The following is an 18,707-nucleotide window of genomic DNA, read 5'->3' as shown; positions in this document are numbered from 1 at the left end:
CAGGGGGAAAGAAATGACAATGACTGCTTGTAAATTGGTGCTTTAACTGGACACTTTGAATCAATTCATCAAACCTCACAACATGGCTCAAATTAGTGCGGTTGTAGGAGGTATTTATTCATAGCCAATGAAGTCCTCACAGTATATCCTTGTCAGAACACACCCAGTTTGGAGATGCCGAGACAGGCACCAGAATACAAGTCAGACAGCAAGGTGATGTGGATATTCTAAACATAGCATAATCTGATATCCATTATTTTAGATGTCAGAAGTACATTTCACTGCCGACCTGGTCCACAGCTATGCACGGCTAAGGTTCTGACACTGGTTCTCCTGCCATTTCTCCAAACAGATGTGCTGGCCGCCATCTACTGTAGGAAATTAACTAACTATGGGCAAATACCTCATACAGAGCTGCCAACATACACGATTTTGGCGTAGCAGATACGATTTCCAGGCCCTAATTACGCCGCTACGCTTGACTTGAATATCCTACGCATTACCCAACAAATCGAAAAATGAATCGTGTAGCTGGCAGCCTCGTGCCTGTGTTGACATCCAACCAGCCCTAAAGCTCACATATAAGCCGTTTTATGATTCGTCCCTTGCGTTGACAAAGAGCCAATAGGATCGGCTGTAAGGGAGAGTGGGGACGGTTGCAACACTTTTTGCTTTTCCTTGTGTATCTAAGACACCATTTGCAGTAGGAAGGCCAAATCTGTATATAATATACCCTCATCTGTCCCCTATCCACCCATAATTATATGACATGTGTAGGTTTTATTATACTGGATATATTTGCAATTTAATGGAAAGAGTGAAACGGTGCAACCGTCCCCACATAAGGGACGGTTGCAACACTTGTGTGGGACAGTTGAAACACGTATCAATTTGTTTTTAAAAATCATTCTTGACAATCATTTATCCTTTTTTATTTCATTATCTTAGTAACAAAAAGAAAAGGCAATAGTATAATAATAATAATAATAATTATCATTATTATAATAATAATAATAATATAAGCAATAGTATAATAACAATAATATAGCCTATCATAAGAACCATACAAAATCACAGACTTTTTTTTCTGTCAATTACATTTTAGTTGTTAACAAATTGATAATAGAAATAGAAATAGAGTGCCTGGATGAACTTTTTTGTCTTGAATTAACTGAACATAGCATAACAACATAACATAACATAACAATATAACATAACACTAGACATTGGAAAACATCAGACACCATCAGAAAATTAATCACTTTCGGTCTCACAATTGTGGCAAACGTACACTGAGCTGCCATCAGTGCAGGCTTCATGAGCCCACTTCTGACACATTAGACATTGTAGCCACACCTCCTTGGGCTTTGAGTAGCTCTCCAAGCAAACAATGCAAAAGGCCTCCTCTGAATGGCTATCTCTTTCAATGTTTTTCCTCTTTTGCTTTTGCTTTTTCTTTCCTCTCATTTCCTCAGTATTTCCAATTGGCTGCGGCTGCAGTGTGCTCTGGCTCAGCCTTCTCTTTCCTTTCTTTGTTTTGTTTTCTTCCTCCAACGCCTTCTTTTCAGGGGTATCTGTCAGAATTGTTGACTTTCGTTTTCTCCTGCCGTTTTCCTTTGCCTTGCGTTGGGTCGCTTTGGGATGGGGTCGGATGAGCTCAGGTGAAAACATGTGTACATCGAAGTACTGGCCAGAATTTGAGGGGAGACCACCTTGCACTGGAGGGGACACTGAGGAGGAGGACTGACTGGCAGGAACTTGAGGGGCCACTGAGGAGGAGGACTGACTGGCAGGAACTTGAGGGGCCACTGAAGAGGAGGACACACTGGCAGGAACTGGAGGGGCCACTGAGGTGGAGGGGAGAATGGCAGGAACTTGAGGGGCCACTGAAGAGGAGGACAGACTGGCAGGAACTTGAGGGGCCACTGAAGAGGAGGACACACTGGCAGGAACTGGAGGGGCCACTGAAGAGGAGGGGAGACCACCTTGCACTGGAGGAGCTGTAGAGGGGGAATTGGACGGGCCCAGTGGCACTGTAGGATCAGGCCGGCCTGTAACCATGGATGGAGCGAAATCAGCGTCACTGAATTTCAGCCTGTCGAAAGGCCAAATTCCAGTGGTGATGAAACCTGCTGAGACATTGCCAGGTGTTCCGACCAGGGGGAAGGCAAGTCGAACAATTCCAGGGATGTCATAAATGGTCATCGGAAGGCCTGGGTGTGATCTCATCCATGAGTCACAGAAGGAGTTAACTTTCCCTTTGAGAGGGCCAAAGAAACTCCGGTCCAGTGGTTGGAGCCTGTGTGAGCAGTGGGGTGGGAAGGATAGCATTACAATGCCATTGGCACGGGAAAAATCAATTGCCCTGAGAGAGAGGTGAGAGGAGTGGTTGTCTAAGATCAGAAGGACCTTCGTATTCACTGATGCTCGTGTGTGGCGCTGGAAATGATGGAGGAATTCGATGAAATGTTCCTCCACCATCCAGCCTGATTTGTTTGCCACACCGATGCAGCCTGGTGGGCCATCTCTAATGAAGTGATCTTTGAAGTTGACCCTTGGGAATATAAACATTGGGGGAATCATGCTCCCCAATGCATTCCCGGCGCATGCCACTGTCACGAGGGTCCCCCTTTCTCCCGACGTGGCTGACCCCACCTGTCTGTCTCCACGCCTGGCGACAACCTGATCTGGCCTCTGAACAGTGGTAATGCCAGTCTCATCCATGTTCCATATGTCCTCTCCCTGGAAGTTGTTCTTTCGGAGGACTTCATCTAAATTATTGAAGAACAAGGACACATTGTGCCTATTGAAGTGTATATTACGGGCAAGACTGGTGGCTTGGGGGCGCCTTATTGACAAGGTTGGCTGGCGGTGTAGGAAGCCCATCAACCAATCGCGGCCAGCCAGGCCTGGCTCATCCCATGTCCCTGGGTATTGGCATCCATACCTGACAGCCAGCAGATAAGCCAGACGACGAACCTGAGAAAACGAATGAAAAACAAAGGATTAAAAACGAAAATAGGCTAAATGTCATGTATCTGGCGAGAGTCAGGGTAATTTTGCCTTACTCTGTCTCACAATGTTGTTGTTTTTTTATCTACATCTCACTCAGTCTTCATTAAATTCTGCATACACATCTAACTTAATAAGCAACTATCCTGCTTACCTCTTTAGTGCACAGCCCATAAAACATATCTGCAGCTGTCTTAAGGTAATTCGACAAAATAGCTTCCTGTTCAGCTGTAAAAACCCTCCTTGGCGTCCAGTATCCTGTCCTGATCTCTTCACCTGGACCTGCCCTCTCTAATTTCTTGCAGAATCGGTACAGTGTTGTGTGACAGATTTCAAACTCCTTCGCCACAGACCTCGCTGACCTGCCCTCACTCCTGATCACCTCTGCCGCCAAACGGAGCACTTGTACAGGGACACCCCTATCTGTCTTTCGCTCTCTGTTTCGTGGCATACTGAAAAAAGCAACATAATGAAATATATTGAAACATATGTATATATTAATTCTCTCTCTCTCACTCACTCACTCACTCACACACACACACAGGCCTATATATATGTGTATATATATATACTGTATACATATACAGAACATGTATATACATAAACACACGATAGGCTATATATTTATTTATGTAGGCCTAATATATAATATATATTTAATATATATTTATTTAATTTATATAATTTATTTATATATTTACATATTTTGAAACATTTTTATATCATATTATTCATTAATTAATGTCATGTGGGGCAGTTGCAACACATGGGGGACAGTTGCAACAAAGCGTTGCAACTGTCCCCACATAGTCAGACATTTTTATGCTAGACATGCAAACTCAACAGATTACCTCAGACACATGGTAGAAACTGCAATTTAAAGCTAAGATTCTGCAGATTTAAATGATACAACTTTAAAATATGTTGTACAAAACATTTAGAAACTATAAGAAAAGTTGTAAAAGTTAAAAAAATTACTTTTGTACCTTGATTTCTGGTTCTTCCAGAACAGATGCTCCAATCTTGCTGAAAAGTTGCAGGAAGAAAGAGGGTCTCACTGAGCATGTGCAAAATGAGTGTCATCACTGTAGCTCGTTTCTGATTGGAGGAATCCTCAGTGTTGCAACTGCCACATGTTGCAACCGTCCCCACTCTCCCCTACTTCTTTTTTGTAATACCCTCACTACTGTTACCAGGATGCTATGCTGTTTTGGCTCCCGCTGTTGATGAAGAATTCTATTCATGTAGACCAGTGCCGTGCGGTGAGCTCGTAGCTGGCTTTCAGAGTCAGATATGTGAAAAATATGTGAAGTCAATAGAGTTTATTAAAACATAATTCAATTGGCAGCTTGCACATTGACTACTGGTTGTTTTTCATATTTTATCTCAGCATTCTTCACACACACCTATGATAGGTACAACGAGTTGGCAGTTGGTAGCTAGAGAACTCGTGTTAATAACTGGTAGGCTAATATATTATTTCATGCGAAGATGCACAGGCACCCTGAGGATTTTTACCTTTACCCATTGAAATACAATGAGTTAAATCGGGGAAACTATAACATCAGCTCGATAACTAGCTATCATTACATGCGAATTGAACGCTTCCATTTAAATCGTTTAGGTTATTTAAGTCTCTTGAGCTAGCTAGCATAGCAACTAGATAACTATAGCAACCAAAAAACACAACTTTAGCTGCACAGTTTAATTTCTCAAACTCAGCTCACCAATACATTAAAAAAAAAGATCGTTGGGTTCAAAGTGATCACAACGACGTTGTATGATGTTAAATGGATGACAGACATTAAACAATCCCCTCGGAAACACTCGGATATCAATGTAATTGTAATGTAATGATGGTATGAACGTTATCAGTTATATTACGCAGTGACGTAGTTCCGGTCTCGGCTGTACAGTTGAACAAGTTATAGAGACACGCGTGAGTTAGCTCCGCAATGCAGTTTGTAACGTGTTAATCCAAAGCCCTAATAAACTACACGACACAGTGTGTGCGTATCGTGACAGTAATCTTGGCTAATAATTAAACGTACTGGTGGCTTTCCATTCGTCTGCATTTGCATTGTTGTATTTTGTGGCAGATTCATCGGGGTAAATCATTATGGTTACATACTGTTACATATATATATCGGGGTAAAATCCATCAAGCATCTTTGTAACACAGCAGGGAGGCATTATACAGGAGGGAATATTTCCTCACTTGCATCTTTGTTACAGAGCAGGGAGGCATTATACAGGAGGTGCTAATTTCTCACTAGCTCCGCTTTGTGAGGGATTGCTCAATCTGACGTGAGGCGCCGCTCTTTGCCTTACCCCGCTTGTCTCCTCTGCTCAGGTCACGAGCAAATTCAGCTATTTTGGTTATAAAATTATTTAAGATCATTGGAATCATACAAAAATTACATTTATAGCACAGATAAGTAGAACATATTAATATCTGGGTTTTTTTCATTATATAATTTAACATATGTGTTGTGTTTTTATTATCTTAATTTCTAATGGACCAATGATAATTCGTGAATACACTATGCCCGCGAAATCGCGGAGCGAGCTGTCAGTTGAAGTCTATCAAAAATGGATGGTGAACGTACTTATCCTCCGCTGAAAAAGCGGCGAATTTCTGAACAGCGCTTCAAGCTAGAATATAACGCAGAATGGCCGACCATCACCCGGTCGAAGCTGGACGACTTCCACGCTTACTGTATGTTGTGTAAGACAGATTTTAGCGTGAGGCATGGGGGCCGACACGACGTTGAAAAGCACATCAGGACTGCTAAACACACGTCATACAAGGCGGCAGTGGAAGCTACAAGGCCCATCGCGGGCTTCTTTACGGTTGACAGTGACACCAGTGTCATAAATGCCGAAGTGCTCGCTGTGGACTTTCTGGTGGAACACAACATCCCGATCGCGGTGGCCGACCACATCGGGCCACTGGTGAAAAAGATGTTTCCGGACTCGAAAATCGCTGGTAAGGCTCAAATGACAAATAGCCTCAATTCATCTCAAGCATTCATAGGCATAGATTTATATCTGTATACTGTCACAATACACTCTACAATCTGTACAGACTATATAAAACAGTTACAGTACTGCCCTGGTTGATAATCTGATTTAAATCTTGCAAATTAATCATTGCTAATTTATAGCCTACTGATACTGTATCATTCTAATAAACATTTTTCATTTTATGTAAAGGTGAAAAAAAAATAGCCTAGGCCAACTTACTCTACAGAGGATTAATATCATGATTGTAATTCTGCAATTCTGTGTAATCTAGAGTATAATCATGATAATACAATGCAATATTTTTGTGATTGCAATTGCAGGAAAGTATGGGTCTGGTCGCACAAAGAGCAGCGCCATTGTTGGAGCTCTTGCCAAGGAGGATGCGTCTGTGATCACGGAGGCAATGAGGACAGCTCCATACTCCCTAGCCACGGATGGGAGCACTGACTATGGAGACTGTAAGCTGTATCCTCTTGTTGTGAAGTACTTTGATCGAGGACTTGGGCGTGTTCTGACAGTACTCCTATCTTTGCCAGAGTGTCATGAGGCATCTACTGGGCAGAACATATTCAAACTCATTGACAATGAACTTGAGAAACGTAGCATATCCTGGGACAACTGCATGAGTTTTGGGGCAGATAATGCCATGGTGATGCAGGGACTCAAAGCTGGCACGGCAGGCTACATCAACAAAAAAAACAGTGCAGTATATGTGCTGGGATGCCCGTGCCATCTAATTCATCTAGCTGCAGAAAAAGCTGCTGCTCAGCTTCCAGTGTCCATTGAAGAGCTGCTGGTGGACATATACTTCTACCTAGACAAATCCAGCAAGAGGAAACAGGGACTGAAGAAATTTCAGGATCTGTGTGGAGTGGAAATGAGAAAGATTGTTAAACATGTAAGTACGAGGTGGCTCTCTTTAGATAAATGCATCGCCAGGTTGTTGCAGCAGTGGCCTGCATTGCTGCAATACTTTGAGTCAGAAAAGTCTGGGCACAGCAGCAAGGACAAGACCACGCAGAGCAGCAGCAAGGACAAGACCACGCAGAGCAGCAGCAAGGACAAGTCCACCCACAGTGTTAGCAAGGACACATCAACCCACAGTAGCGGCAGCAAGGACAATTCTCAGTTTGATTTGGCAGGCTATCTCTTTCGCCAACAAAACCTAGCCAAATTCTGTCAGGGAAAGAAAACACCAGCAGCTGCAACCACACAGCCCAAGACTGCAACGGCAAAGCCCAACACATCTAGCGCTGCACCCACTCGGCCCAAGACATCTAGCACTGCACCCACTCAGCCCAAGACATCTAGCGCTGCACACACTCAGCCCAAGACATCTACCACTACACCCACTCAGCCCAAAACATCTAGCACTGCACCCACTCAGCCCAAGACATCTAGCACTGCACCCACTCAGCCCAATACATCTAGCACTGGAGCCACTCAGCCCAAGACAGGGGCACAACAGAGAGTGCAGAGGGCATGTCAACATCTGCAGGACCCAACATTCCATCTTTACTGCTACTTTCTAAGTGCGGTCCTGCCGATATTTGATGAGGCCAACACTCTGCTGCAGCTAGACAAACCCTGCATACAAATACTACACAGGACTTTGACCACACAGCTGAAGAATCTCTTGAAACGATTTGTGAAGCCTCAGGTGATCAATGCAGCTGCTAAGGTTCACCAGGTACCATTCAGGGAACCAAGCAACCAGAAGAGCAATGAGACCTTGTTCATTGGGCAAAACACCAGAGACTTCATAAGAGATCACCCTGAGCTTGAGGAGCTGCAGCTTGCCCAGGTCTTCAGCGCTGTGCGGGCATTCTACATGAAGGCTGTTGAGTACATGGTGAAGAAGTTTCCCTATGATGACCCAGTGATAAGGAATGCTTCTGTGGCTGACATGTCTTCACGGGACAGCGCAGACTTCAATTCTGTGAGGTACTTCACAGGCAGATTCCCCTGCTTGAAGATGAGTGCTGAGGAGATGGACAAGCTTGAGGGTCAATTCATGACCTACCAAACCGATGCTCTGCCAGAAAGCATCACCAGCTGTGACAGACCAGACACACAGTGGCACCTGATGAGTCAGCTGAAGGATGGAAATGGCCATCTCAAGTACCCTTTACTCTGCAAGGTAATGCTGGCTATCCTCTGCATCTTCCATTCCAATGCAGACTGCGAACGCATCTTCAGTCTTGTCACAAAAAACAGAACGGAGTTCAGACCTAGTATGGGAATGGAGACCCTGAGTAACCTCATTACCCACAAACAATTCATGGTGGCAAAGGGGTCTGTCTGCTACAAGCAGGCGTACTCCAAGACAACTCTTGCCAAGGCCAAGTCAGCAACCTATGACCATCTAAAGTGAGAGGTTGATGAGATGGTCATGTCACAGCCAAAGGTTCCCTTGAGTTGAACTCTGTTCTAAAAAAAGGCTGTGTAAAGGTTTTTCATGTGTTCTTGTTCAGTATTGTTTCATGATGAATTCTGTTCGGTTAATAAAAATATTTTTGTTGTGTATGTTAGTGTTTAATTGTGTGCAACAGTACAGGGAAAAGGAGAAATTATACACGAAAAACATGTCCTAATATGACCTAGATTGCATCTCAGAGCATGTAAAGTCTCTGGCTTCTGATAAGATAAGATAACTTTTATTAATCCTGTAAGGGAATTGCACATGTTATAGCAGCAGGGTGATAGGAAAAGGAATAGGGAACTATATATACATACAATTTACAGTAAAATAACAGTTGAATACAAAAGATAAATCGAAATAAGTAAAGTAAAAATGAAATAAGGGGGCATTCAGGGGGCTTCGGCGGACCTCGGACCCCCGGCTTTGAAAAAAAATTTGCCTCGCTCCGCTCGGCCTGCTACTATTTTCTAAAACACAATGTTGGCAGCTCTGCTCATAATCCAGGGAGCACAAAAAGTAATCTGATTGATAGTGACCAACTGACTGATTTTCACTGTAGCAACAGATAACTTTAACCCCTGTATAACCCCACTTCACATAATCAAAAGTAGAGCGAAATCTCATTTAAGAAACCATGTCTTTCTTTACCTGCTGTTCTGTGAACAAGGCTGGCCACCTTTCTTTGACTTGTTCCACAAAAGGCTCATCTTCAATGATTTCTTTTCTCCGCAACGGAAAAGTACTCGTCATCATTTTACCAGTTTGCTTCCAATCAATTTTTCTTTTCTTCATCTCAACGACCTAGGCAGACCTCTCCATTTCAAGGTCACATTGGGCTTTCCCGTCTGGAAAATCTGGCAAGAAGAGAGGAATGGTGCGCTCAACTAAATTAAAATGAATGGGTTTGGGTGCGTAAACAAGGGAAATAGTAAGTGAGGAGAAAGTAAACGCACTCCCAGGCTATGCCTTTTTACAAATGTAATAATAGCCTATGCCGTCTTCAGTGTCTTACCTGGCAGAAAGTTCACTTCAGATTTTTTGGCCCTCTTGAGTTTTTTTGAATGTGGTCCAGAGGTACGGGCATTGATCATGACTTCGGAGCACCCGGCCACTCGCAGCTTCTGGCGGAAGTTGGCCATTTTGAATTGCAAGCTAAACTTCCAGCAATACCACCCACGGTCGGAGCCAGGTTCCTTCAGACAAGGATGTTTTTGAACGAGAGCTTGGGCCACATTATCAAAGTCTTCACGTGTGGGGTAGGGATTGTACGCATACATGGCTTCTGCTAATTTGTCTAAAATGTCAGACTTCATGTTTTTGGATATGTCCAGAAGGGTTCCATCTCTATTGTAGGCTTCATTTCCTTGCTTCAGCTTTAACTCCACATCATACGAAAAGGCAGAAATGACAAATGGCTGAGGCAACTGACGGGTTTTGAGACCAGAAGGGCCCTCCTCAAGGGAAGATGATGACAGACTTGCTGTGCCTAAAGTTGAGTCTGTGTGGTAACATTCACGTACCTTGGTGCACACTTTCAAAGTTGCTTTCTCTTTTGGAAGTTCTGACATGCAACTTAAATTGCACAGGTCATTCCCAAAGTCAGGGTCTTGATACTGAAGCACGAAGTCTCCCTCCAGTCCAAGTTTGGTCTTTATGGTTAAGTAGAACTCATCCACATTCTCAGGCAAGTTTTCAATGTTAACTTTTCTAATATCATCTTCTCTCAAAATGATGCGCAGCAGCATGACGAACCTGTCTAAAAATAAAAATAATTAGAACATATCATTTCACAGACTGAGCGTGGTCATATTAAGGCATCACACTTTTCCAAGTTTCTCCAAAAGGAAATAAAGGGTACATCTTGTTGTATGATCAGGTTTTTGGAGTGCGATTTTGGTTGCGGATCTGATATGAATCCAACTTGAACCATAATGTGAAATAACTTCTCACACACACACACAGTATTTCACAGACTTGAGTAGACGCCTGGCTTTTTTCTAATATCTTTATCTTTTGATTGGACAACCCTGAAGAAATGACACTTTAATGGTGAAAAAAAAGAAAATAATGGTGGCCACAAAATATTGACACTTTGGGTACATATTCACAGGCGTGTACTCATTAACGTTGCCAGCTGTAAGGGGACATACAATTTAGAGTATTTACTACAGAATGTACACACTTCTTTACAATGCAGCAAAGTGTCTTTGTGTTGTCTCATCAAAAGATAAAGATATTTAGAAAAATGCCTGGTGGGTACTCAATTCTGAGAGATACTATATATATATATATATATATATATATATATATATATATATATATATATATATATATATATATATATACACTGTATATATACACTGTATATAAATAAAAAAGCTTACCTTAATGTACAAGAAATGCCTTTAGGGAAATTAGATGTCGTCCTCTCACAGTGTATGCTGACAATGGAATGTAATGGTTCAACTCTTCAGGTTCAGCTACCATCAGTTGGGCAGGGACTCTCTTGAAGACTTCGTAACACCGTAGGTGCTCCAGATACCAGGCTGAGAAATATTCTAGAAGAAAGAATAGCTTGTTGCATACAAGCAACACATGCACAATCTTCCAAAAATCAGGAAGTCCACTTGTACTTCCCACTGACACAAACATTCCCCTGGTATATCTAGTTCCATGTATGTAAGCAGTTGTGGCCAGAGATACACTGTTCAGAGTTCCACATTTGTTCTCAATAATTTGCTTAATGGTAGAGTCCAGAATGTCCAGAGAAACATTTGCTACTCCTTGTACTTCCACTGTTGGTTTAAACAAGCAGGGCATTTCCAGGTTGTATGCCATCATAAGCTCATGTCTGAGAGAAAGAGTTAATAGAATGTTTTTGAAGTTTTTGACGTCATGAACCACTTTCTTGAAATAGCTATGTTTCGCTTCAAACCGTAGCGTCCAAACATCTACAAGTGGTCCAAAGCAGCGGATTAAATGAGTGTAGTGTTCAAGGAAATGGTGTTTGGGTTTCAGTCTCAAGTCTGGAAACACATTTCGCAATAGTTTCCTGTGTTCACTTATTTTGGCATCAAGGTAACACAAGCTTTCCTCTGAAAAGGAGGATGATGCCAAAAGTTCCACAATGTCTTTAAGCTCCAGAATAACAGACCATGCATCATCATTTTCTGGAACGACATCACCTATGAATAAAGGCAACAACCTCAAAAGAGTCCAATTCTCATGGCCGTTGCCTCCAATAGTTTCTCTCAAAAGCACTTTCTCTGAAAATTTCTGTGGACGGTTAGTTCTGTCTGAAAATGTATACGGGAAACGCTGTACAACATTATTCAAATAATCCAATGTAAAGTATTTCTGTCTAATTAGTTTTTTTTAAACACAAACACAGCTCGAGAGGAACAATACCTTCTAGAAGGTCATGCAAAAAGTCAGGGGGAAACCCTGTTATACAATGAAAGTAAGATCATTTGTTTAATACACAGTCTCTTTTCACTCCATCAACGTTTGTCAAGTGTTCATTCTCCCTCAGCCTGGAAACTTTCTCATTGAAGGATTCTTTGGTTCTCAATAAGAATGATGACCTTTGCACAGAACAACTCTGCAAGTCACTACGGCTGACTAAACAAAAACGACAAAACTTGTCAACAATAAATGACTCCTGAAAACCACTAAGTGAATGTGCTCCCAAATTATCAGATGACACATACAGCACTGTACCCCTAATACTGGTTCCCAATCTGCTAATGAAAATCCCTTGATTTTCAAAAAGTTTGATATCTCTTAAAAGTGGTTCAAGAATCCTCTCGTATCCAAATGTCTTAACATCAACACTTCTACATAACGGAGCAAGGTATATGCTAGACAATGATGATCTGTACCTAGCAGGTAAATTTGCAATCACCCAGTATACTGCACACAATTTATGCTTTTTTCTTGAAGTGCCTAAAGGGTTACAGACTTCAAAGTCATCAATATACAGACCTAAAGAAATACTTTTATCCTCCCCAGACAGAAGTGGGTTCTCTTTCGAATATGATCCATCAAATACGGTCCTGTAATGGCCAGTTTGGGAGTCTGTACTCGTGTCTTCCAAAATCTTGTCAATAACATCCCCTCTACTTAACCATTTTTGCAATGTTTTTAGAATTGGGACATAAACAAACGTTTTCTTTAATGGCAAATCCAAAACATATTCAACTGGCTCTATCACACCAAATTTTTCTTTGAAATAAGACAATCTTTTATAATCTGATCCCAAACACCCACTCTGGGAAATAGGGCCAAGTGGACTGAGGCTGTGTAAGGCATCTGTTACTAAAGTTATAGTATTTTCATCAATATTACAACTGTGCTGCTTTAGGACATCCTTTACTGTATACTCAGTTAGTTCGCCAATCAAAACACCGATGTCATAAATTTCACTGACTATTTCATTTGTGGCTACTTTGGAAACATGCAGAACTGCTTGCATTCGCAGAAGTAATGATGCTAGCCTTTCCTGAATTTTTTGAGTGATGTCAAGGGTGTTCTGGTTGAATATCTGAATTATCAAGTAACACATGAAAATCATTGTCATCAACATCTGAATGCGTTTCAGCTGTTTCACATTCTGTTAATTCCTCAATTTCACAACCTTGGACAGTAATTTCGGGTTTTAAGTCTTTTAAAGTAGAATGTTGGTGACAACGAGACTTGTGTGATGTAAAACTAGAATAAACTGTTGATTTGAAAAGACAATGGTTAAAAGGACAGATAACAGTTTCCCTATTCCTCAGATGTTTCCCAAGGTGAGCAATATATTTTTTTTAGGCTCACTGATTCTTTCAAGTCACACAACAAGCATTTAACTTTAAATTCAACAAGCCCACTACTCTGCCCAATGAGCCCATGCTCTTTCAAGTGGACCTGCAGAGATTTTTTAGATCTGAAATACTGTGCACAGTCATTGTATATGCAGGGTAAAGGACAATTTCTTCCATAATGTCTGTGACTACTTTGATAATGTTGAATGATTCTCTGACGATTTCCACAAAAAAAAGTACACAACTTACAAGTCCACTTCATTCAACATACAAAATAAATACACAAATAACAGAGCACAAAATGGCTACAATTGTCATCAGGTAGACCCTAAAAGATGAAAAGAATAAACTCAGTAATAAATATAATTACAATTGTTCAGATAAACTCATCAATATCATATTTCTTTCACCACATTTTCTTTCTATAAACAATATTTTTCTACACCTTCATATTACTTGTTTTCAGGCACCCTTTCCATAACTCATGGGATACCCTCACCTTCCTTAACCCATCCAGTACAGACACCACTAGCATCATCAGTATAATTAAGCAATATAGCGCTTGTGTTCGTGAGACAGTCGGTGGACATCCTTCTCACGAACACGAGCGCTATATTGCTTAATTATACTGATTCTAAATATCATTCACAAATATCATTTCTTAATTATACTGATTTATTCTAAATATAATTCACAAATATCATTTCTTAATTATACTGATTTATTCTAAATATCATTCACACAATTTAATTTGGTGGTAGCATATCTGAGCATTTATTAACTGAAACTAGAAAGCTGAGAGGTTACAACTAAAAACGATAACTCATATTAATTAATGACGCGGTTTAAAGTCTGCTAGTCGGAGTCTTACCTTGGGTTGTCTGCACGTCCAGGAGAAGTGGGGCTAGGACAGTTTGAGTGTGGCAATGTAACTTAGTACGGTTGTGGACAGTCAGCAACAAATCTATATCAGAAATAAAGATGCAATAGTGCTACATGATGGAGCTTCGTTAAACAACTGTAAAACTGTTCAGCCACAGCTGTTAGACAAGTTAGCTAATATACGATAGCATATGTGCAGGCTTCACACGTGCATATTAGCTAACATACGTTAACCAAGGCTGTGGTTCGGCCGCAGCCACGAGCCACAGAGAACCACAAGCGTGAGGATTTTCAGACATTCTCACGAACACGAGCGCTAAATTGCTTTTATACAGCAGTTGAACTGACATTATATTGTGTTTGAAGCCATTAAATTGTGTTCTCATGGAAATAATTATTCTAAATATCATTCACAAATTGTAATTTGGTGGTAAAATAACTGAGCATTTATTAACTGAAACTAGAAAGCGGAGCGGTTACAACTAAAATCCATAACTAATCTTAGAAAGCGGAGCGGTTACAACTAAAACCATAACTAATTTTAATTATACCCGGTTTAAAGTCTGCTAGTCGGAGTCTTACCTTGGGTGGTCTGCAAGTTCAGGAGAAGTGGTGCTAGGACAGTTCGAGTGTGGCAATGTAACCTAGGACGGTTGTGGACAGTCAGCGACAAATCTATATCAGAAATAAAGATGCAAGTGGTTACATGATGGAGTTTCTTAAAACAACTGTAAAACTGTTCAGCCACCGCTGTTAGCCTATTTTAGACAAGTTAGCCAATATACATTAGCATATGTGCACGTTACACACGTGTAGCCTGCACATATGCTAACATTATAGCTAATATGTTGAAACATGTGTCTAACAGCACGAGGCGCAAAACCCACGGCAATTTTGCAGGTTCTTAACTGAATTAGTCTAAAAATTATCAAAATAAACACACAAAATGTCACGAGAAGAAATGTTTTAACACTTACATTCCTTAGTTAGGAGGAAAAACAGCACAGAGCACATCTTAATTCAAGCGTTTATATTACTTGTTAGCTAACCACCATCAAACGCCATTAACTCGACAGAAAACTTGACATAAAAAAAAAACAAACGCAAACTCACCAGGAAGGTCTTCGTTCGTCGTTCCCTTGCTCGAGTTTCCAAAATTACTTTCCAAATTACTTTCCAAAATGTACGTGATTCAGAAAAAGATTTCACAACTTTCTCAGCTCCCATGAAGTAGTAGCCTTGCAGTGGCATTCGAAAGTGAGGGAGAGGAGATGGGAGGGACAGATAAGAGCGTAAAACGTCGATGACGTAATCAATCCGTTGGTCGAGCTGCATGACCTCCAAAGTCATGTTGACGTACATTACTAATTCAGGTGAGCATGTAATTGCAAATTGGCATTTGAGACGTTTTTTAACTAGACATTTCATGTCATCTCAATTACTTCAACAATCCTTTGTCAAAATGACAAAGAATAATATGCTGAAACAACAAACAGGCAAAATCTCTTTTTACAGTGCATGGCTGTTGGTCTCAGAGCAAAGCTCTATAAGTTCTCAGCAGTCTATGCATTACTGATGTTTCAGGCCCTTCTGTCTGTAACCGAAGGACTCCACAAGCTCCTTCAGTCAAGTTAATGATGTTTTAAACGGCTGTGTCGCGGAGGATTTTTTATTCTTGGGTGGGGATTTTAATTGTACGGAAAATGCATCTTTAGATCGCAACCATACAGAGCCGCTCCCAGCATGCTCTGAGGCAGCTGGTCCACTCCCACGGCCTGTGGATGTATGGAGAAGGATGCACACAGACGATAGGCAGTACACCTGGTCCCACATCCGAGAGAATAGGATTTCATCAGCCAGACTAGATCGCATTTATTGCTTTAAGCATCATTTTAACACTTTTAAAATGTGCAGTATACTCCCTGCTGGTTTTACAGATCACTCTTTGCTTCTATGTAATGTTTTATTAGAAATGTTTTACGGAGAAGTGCTTATTGGCATTTTAATTTGGGTTTTAACATTTGATAAACATTTTAAAGAGGCCCTTATTTATTTCTGGAGTGTTTTTAGACAGAGGAAGGGAGAGTTTAGCAGTCTTAGGCAGTGGTGGGACCATGGTAAGACTGAGATAAAAATGCTCTGTCAACAGCACACCCTCAATGTCACACAGGACAACATCAGATCTATGAAAGACCTGGAGAGTGATATAGTGGAACTAGAAACAATAAGCGATTCCACAGGAGATCGAGGATATATTGAAATCCTCAAAGAGAAAAAGATGGCTCTAGCCAGCCTGCTGGACGTTAAAGTTCAGGGGGGCACTGGTCAGGTCCCGGTTCCTAAACATAAATGAGATGGATGCTCCCACTAGTTTCTTCTTCGGCCTGGAGAAAAAGAATGGACAGAGGTGGGTAATCCACTCACTGCTGTCAGACACAGGGCAGGAATTAACAGAGCCAAGCCAGATCAGGACGCGAGCTGTGAGCTTTTATTCCACCCTTTACACGAGCGAGTATAATGAGGACGAAACGCTCTCAGAGGAGTTTTGTGCGGAACTACCTCAGGTCTCTGAGGAGGCGAACTCACAGCTTGCAGGGCCGTTGACGACGCAGCAGTTGCAGGCCGCACTGCAAGGCATGCAGGGACGGCGGGCTCCTGGCATCGACGGCCTCTCGGTAGAGTTTTTTAAAGCCTATTGGGACATCTTGTCTCATGACCTGTTAGATGTTTTTAATGAGAGTCTGGCCTCTGGCTCTATGCCAATGTCCTGCAGCAGAGCGGTGATCACGCTGCTGCCAAAAAAAGGGAACTTGCAGGACATCAAAAACTGGCGCCCTGTGTCTTTGCTGTTTGTGGATTACAAGCTTCTGTCCAAGGCTTTGGCCACCAGGCTGGGGAGAGCTATTGAGCAGGTCATCCATCGGGACCAGACCTACTGTGTGCCCGGCAGGTCCATGGTGGACAATGTTCACCTGATTCGAGATGTTTTGGAGGTCTCCAGCTCATTGGGCATTAATACTGGTCTGATTTCTCTAGATCAGGAAATGTCTTTTGACCGCGTCGAGCACAGCTTCCTCTGGAAAGTAATGGAGAAGTTTGGGTTCAGCGCTGGTTTCATAGCTAAGATCAAAGTGTTGTACAATAAGATTGAGAGTGTGCTGAAGTTCAACGGTGGGCTGTGTGCTCCTTTTAGAGTGTGTAGAGGGGTCCGGCAGGGCTGTGCTCTGTCTGGGAGGCTCTATGCACTCTCCCTAGAACCCCTCCTCTGCAAAATACGCTCCAAATTCCAAGGGCTGTTTTTACCTGGTTTTAATGGAAACACGGTTTTATCTGTGTATGGCGGACAACATCGTTGTTTTTATTAGTGACCAGAGGGATGCAGACATTTTAATCAATATTGTGACAGATTTTAGTTCAGCATGGGCAGCGAGGGTCAATTGGAAGAAGAGTGAGGCCCTCGCTGTCGGTGAGTGTCGTGTCGTCTCCCACGTCTTCCCCAGGGCATGACATGGAAAAGAGATGGCATAAAGTACCTGGTGTGTTCGTAGGGAACACAAATATAGTCCAGAAGAATTGGGAGAACGTCACAGAGAAGATTGAGGAAAAACTGTCCAAATGGAAGTGGCTTCTCCCGCAGATGTCTTTTAAAGGTAGAGTTTTGGGTTTTAAACAACCTTGTGGCATCCCAACTGTGGCACCGTCTTACCTGTGTAGACCCTCCCTCAGGCCTACTGGCCCAAATACAAAAGAGATTGGTAGATTTCTTTTGGGATGGGCTACACTGGGTGCCACAGGGGGTGCTGTTTTTATCTAGAGACGAGGGGGGACAGGGCCTTGTCCACCTGGCCAGCCGAACAGACACTTTGAGTGCAGTTTTTGCAAAGGTATCTTACCGGCCCGCTGATTTGGTGTGGAGAGATGAGAGCAGCTGCATTCTAAGACGCGCGAGTAACCTGGGGCTGGTCTGCTCTGTTTTTAACTGATTTTAAAACTTTTAAAGTTAAAATGGGCTACCTCCTTTTTATCGGGGTAAGATTTTTGGGGGCTCCAGCTCTTGGGCATTAAAATGGTCTGATTTCTCTAATCAGGAAAAGGCTTTTTACCGGCGACAAGCTTTTTCGGAAAGTAATGGGGAAGTTTTGGGGTTCAGCGCTGGGTTTCATAGCTAAGATAAAGTTTGTACAATAAAATTTAGAGTGATAAATCCAATAAATCAAGTCACATCCTTGTTTTGGTTTTTTGTAATAATAAATAATAATAATTTTAATTTTTAATGCCTTTCATTCCAAGGGGAACTCAGAGTGCCCCAGTACCTACCACAGTATATAAACAGTCAAAAACACAAAAAAAAAAAAACCTTAAAAAACATACATTGAAAAAAAAAAAAAGCAAATCAACAGTACACGTGAAATAGCTGATGTAATTATTTCTGTGCAAAAAACGCCTTTTTGAATAGAAATGTTTTTAGGGCCCTTTTAAAAGAGTCCAGAGTCTGTGTTTTCCCTTTGGGGGTCGGGGGCTGTTCCTAGGCGGGGGCTGCAGGCTAAAGGGGGCCCGGT

The 18,707-nt window shown here is 41.9% G+C and overlaps 2 protein-coding genes across 2 annotated transcripts; one reads left to right on the top strand and one right to left on the bottom strand.

Annotated features, from left to right (window-relative positions):
* Positions 1 to 916: 916 nt before the first annotated feature.
* LOC134874489 (uncharacterized) lies at positions 917 to 4,177 on the bottom strand. The gene is made up of 4 exons (XM_063898521.1): positions 3,999 to 4,177; positions 3,167 to 3,464; positions 2,674 to 2,979; positions 917 to 1,926 (listed from the first exon to the last, which is right to left on the bottom strand). Exons 2-4 carry the CDS (start codon positions 3,461 to 3,463, stop codon positions 1,255 to 1,257), a joined length of 1,275 nt encoding a protein of 424 aa, XP_063754591.1. The 5' UTR covers position 3,464; positions 3,999 to 4,177; the 3' UTR covers positions 917 to 1,254.
* Positions 4,178 to 5,042: 865 nt separating this feature from the next.
* On the top strand, positions 5,043 to 8,494 carry LOC134874437 (uncharacterized). The gene is made up of 2 exons (XM_063898442.1): positions 5,043 to 6,001; positions 6,360 to 8,494. Exons 1-2 carry the CDS (start codon positions 5,605 to 5,607, stop codon positions 8,411 to 8,413), a joined length of 2,451 nt encoding a protein of 816 aa, XP_063754512.1. The 5' UTR covers positions 5,043 to 5,604; the 3' UTR covers positions 8,414 to 8,494.
* The last annotated feature ends 10,213 nt before the right edge of the window (positions 8,495 to 18,707 follow it).

Source organism: Eleginops maclovinus, chromosome 13 (assembly GCF_036324505.1).
Source record: "Eleginops maclovinus isolate JMC-PN-2008 ecotype Puerto Natales chromosome 13, JC_Emac_rtc_rv5, whole genome shotgun sequence".
Classification (NCBI taxonomy): Eukaryota; Metazoa; Chordata; class Actinopteri; order Perciformes; family Eleginopidae; genus Eleginops; species Eleginops maclovinus.
Note: the sequence above shows the minus strand (reverse complement) of the source record. Positions and strands in the feature narration are given on the sequence as shown.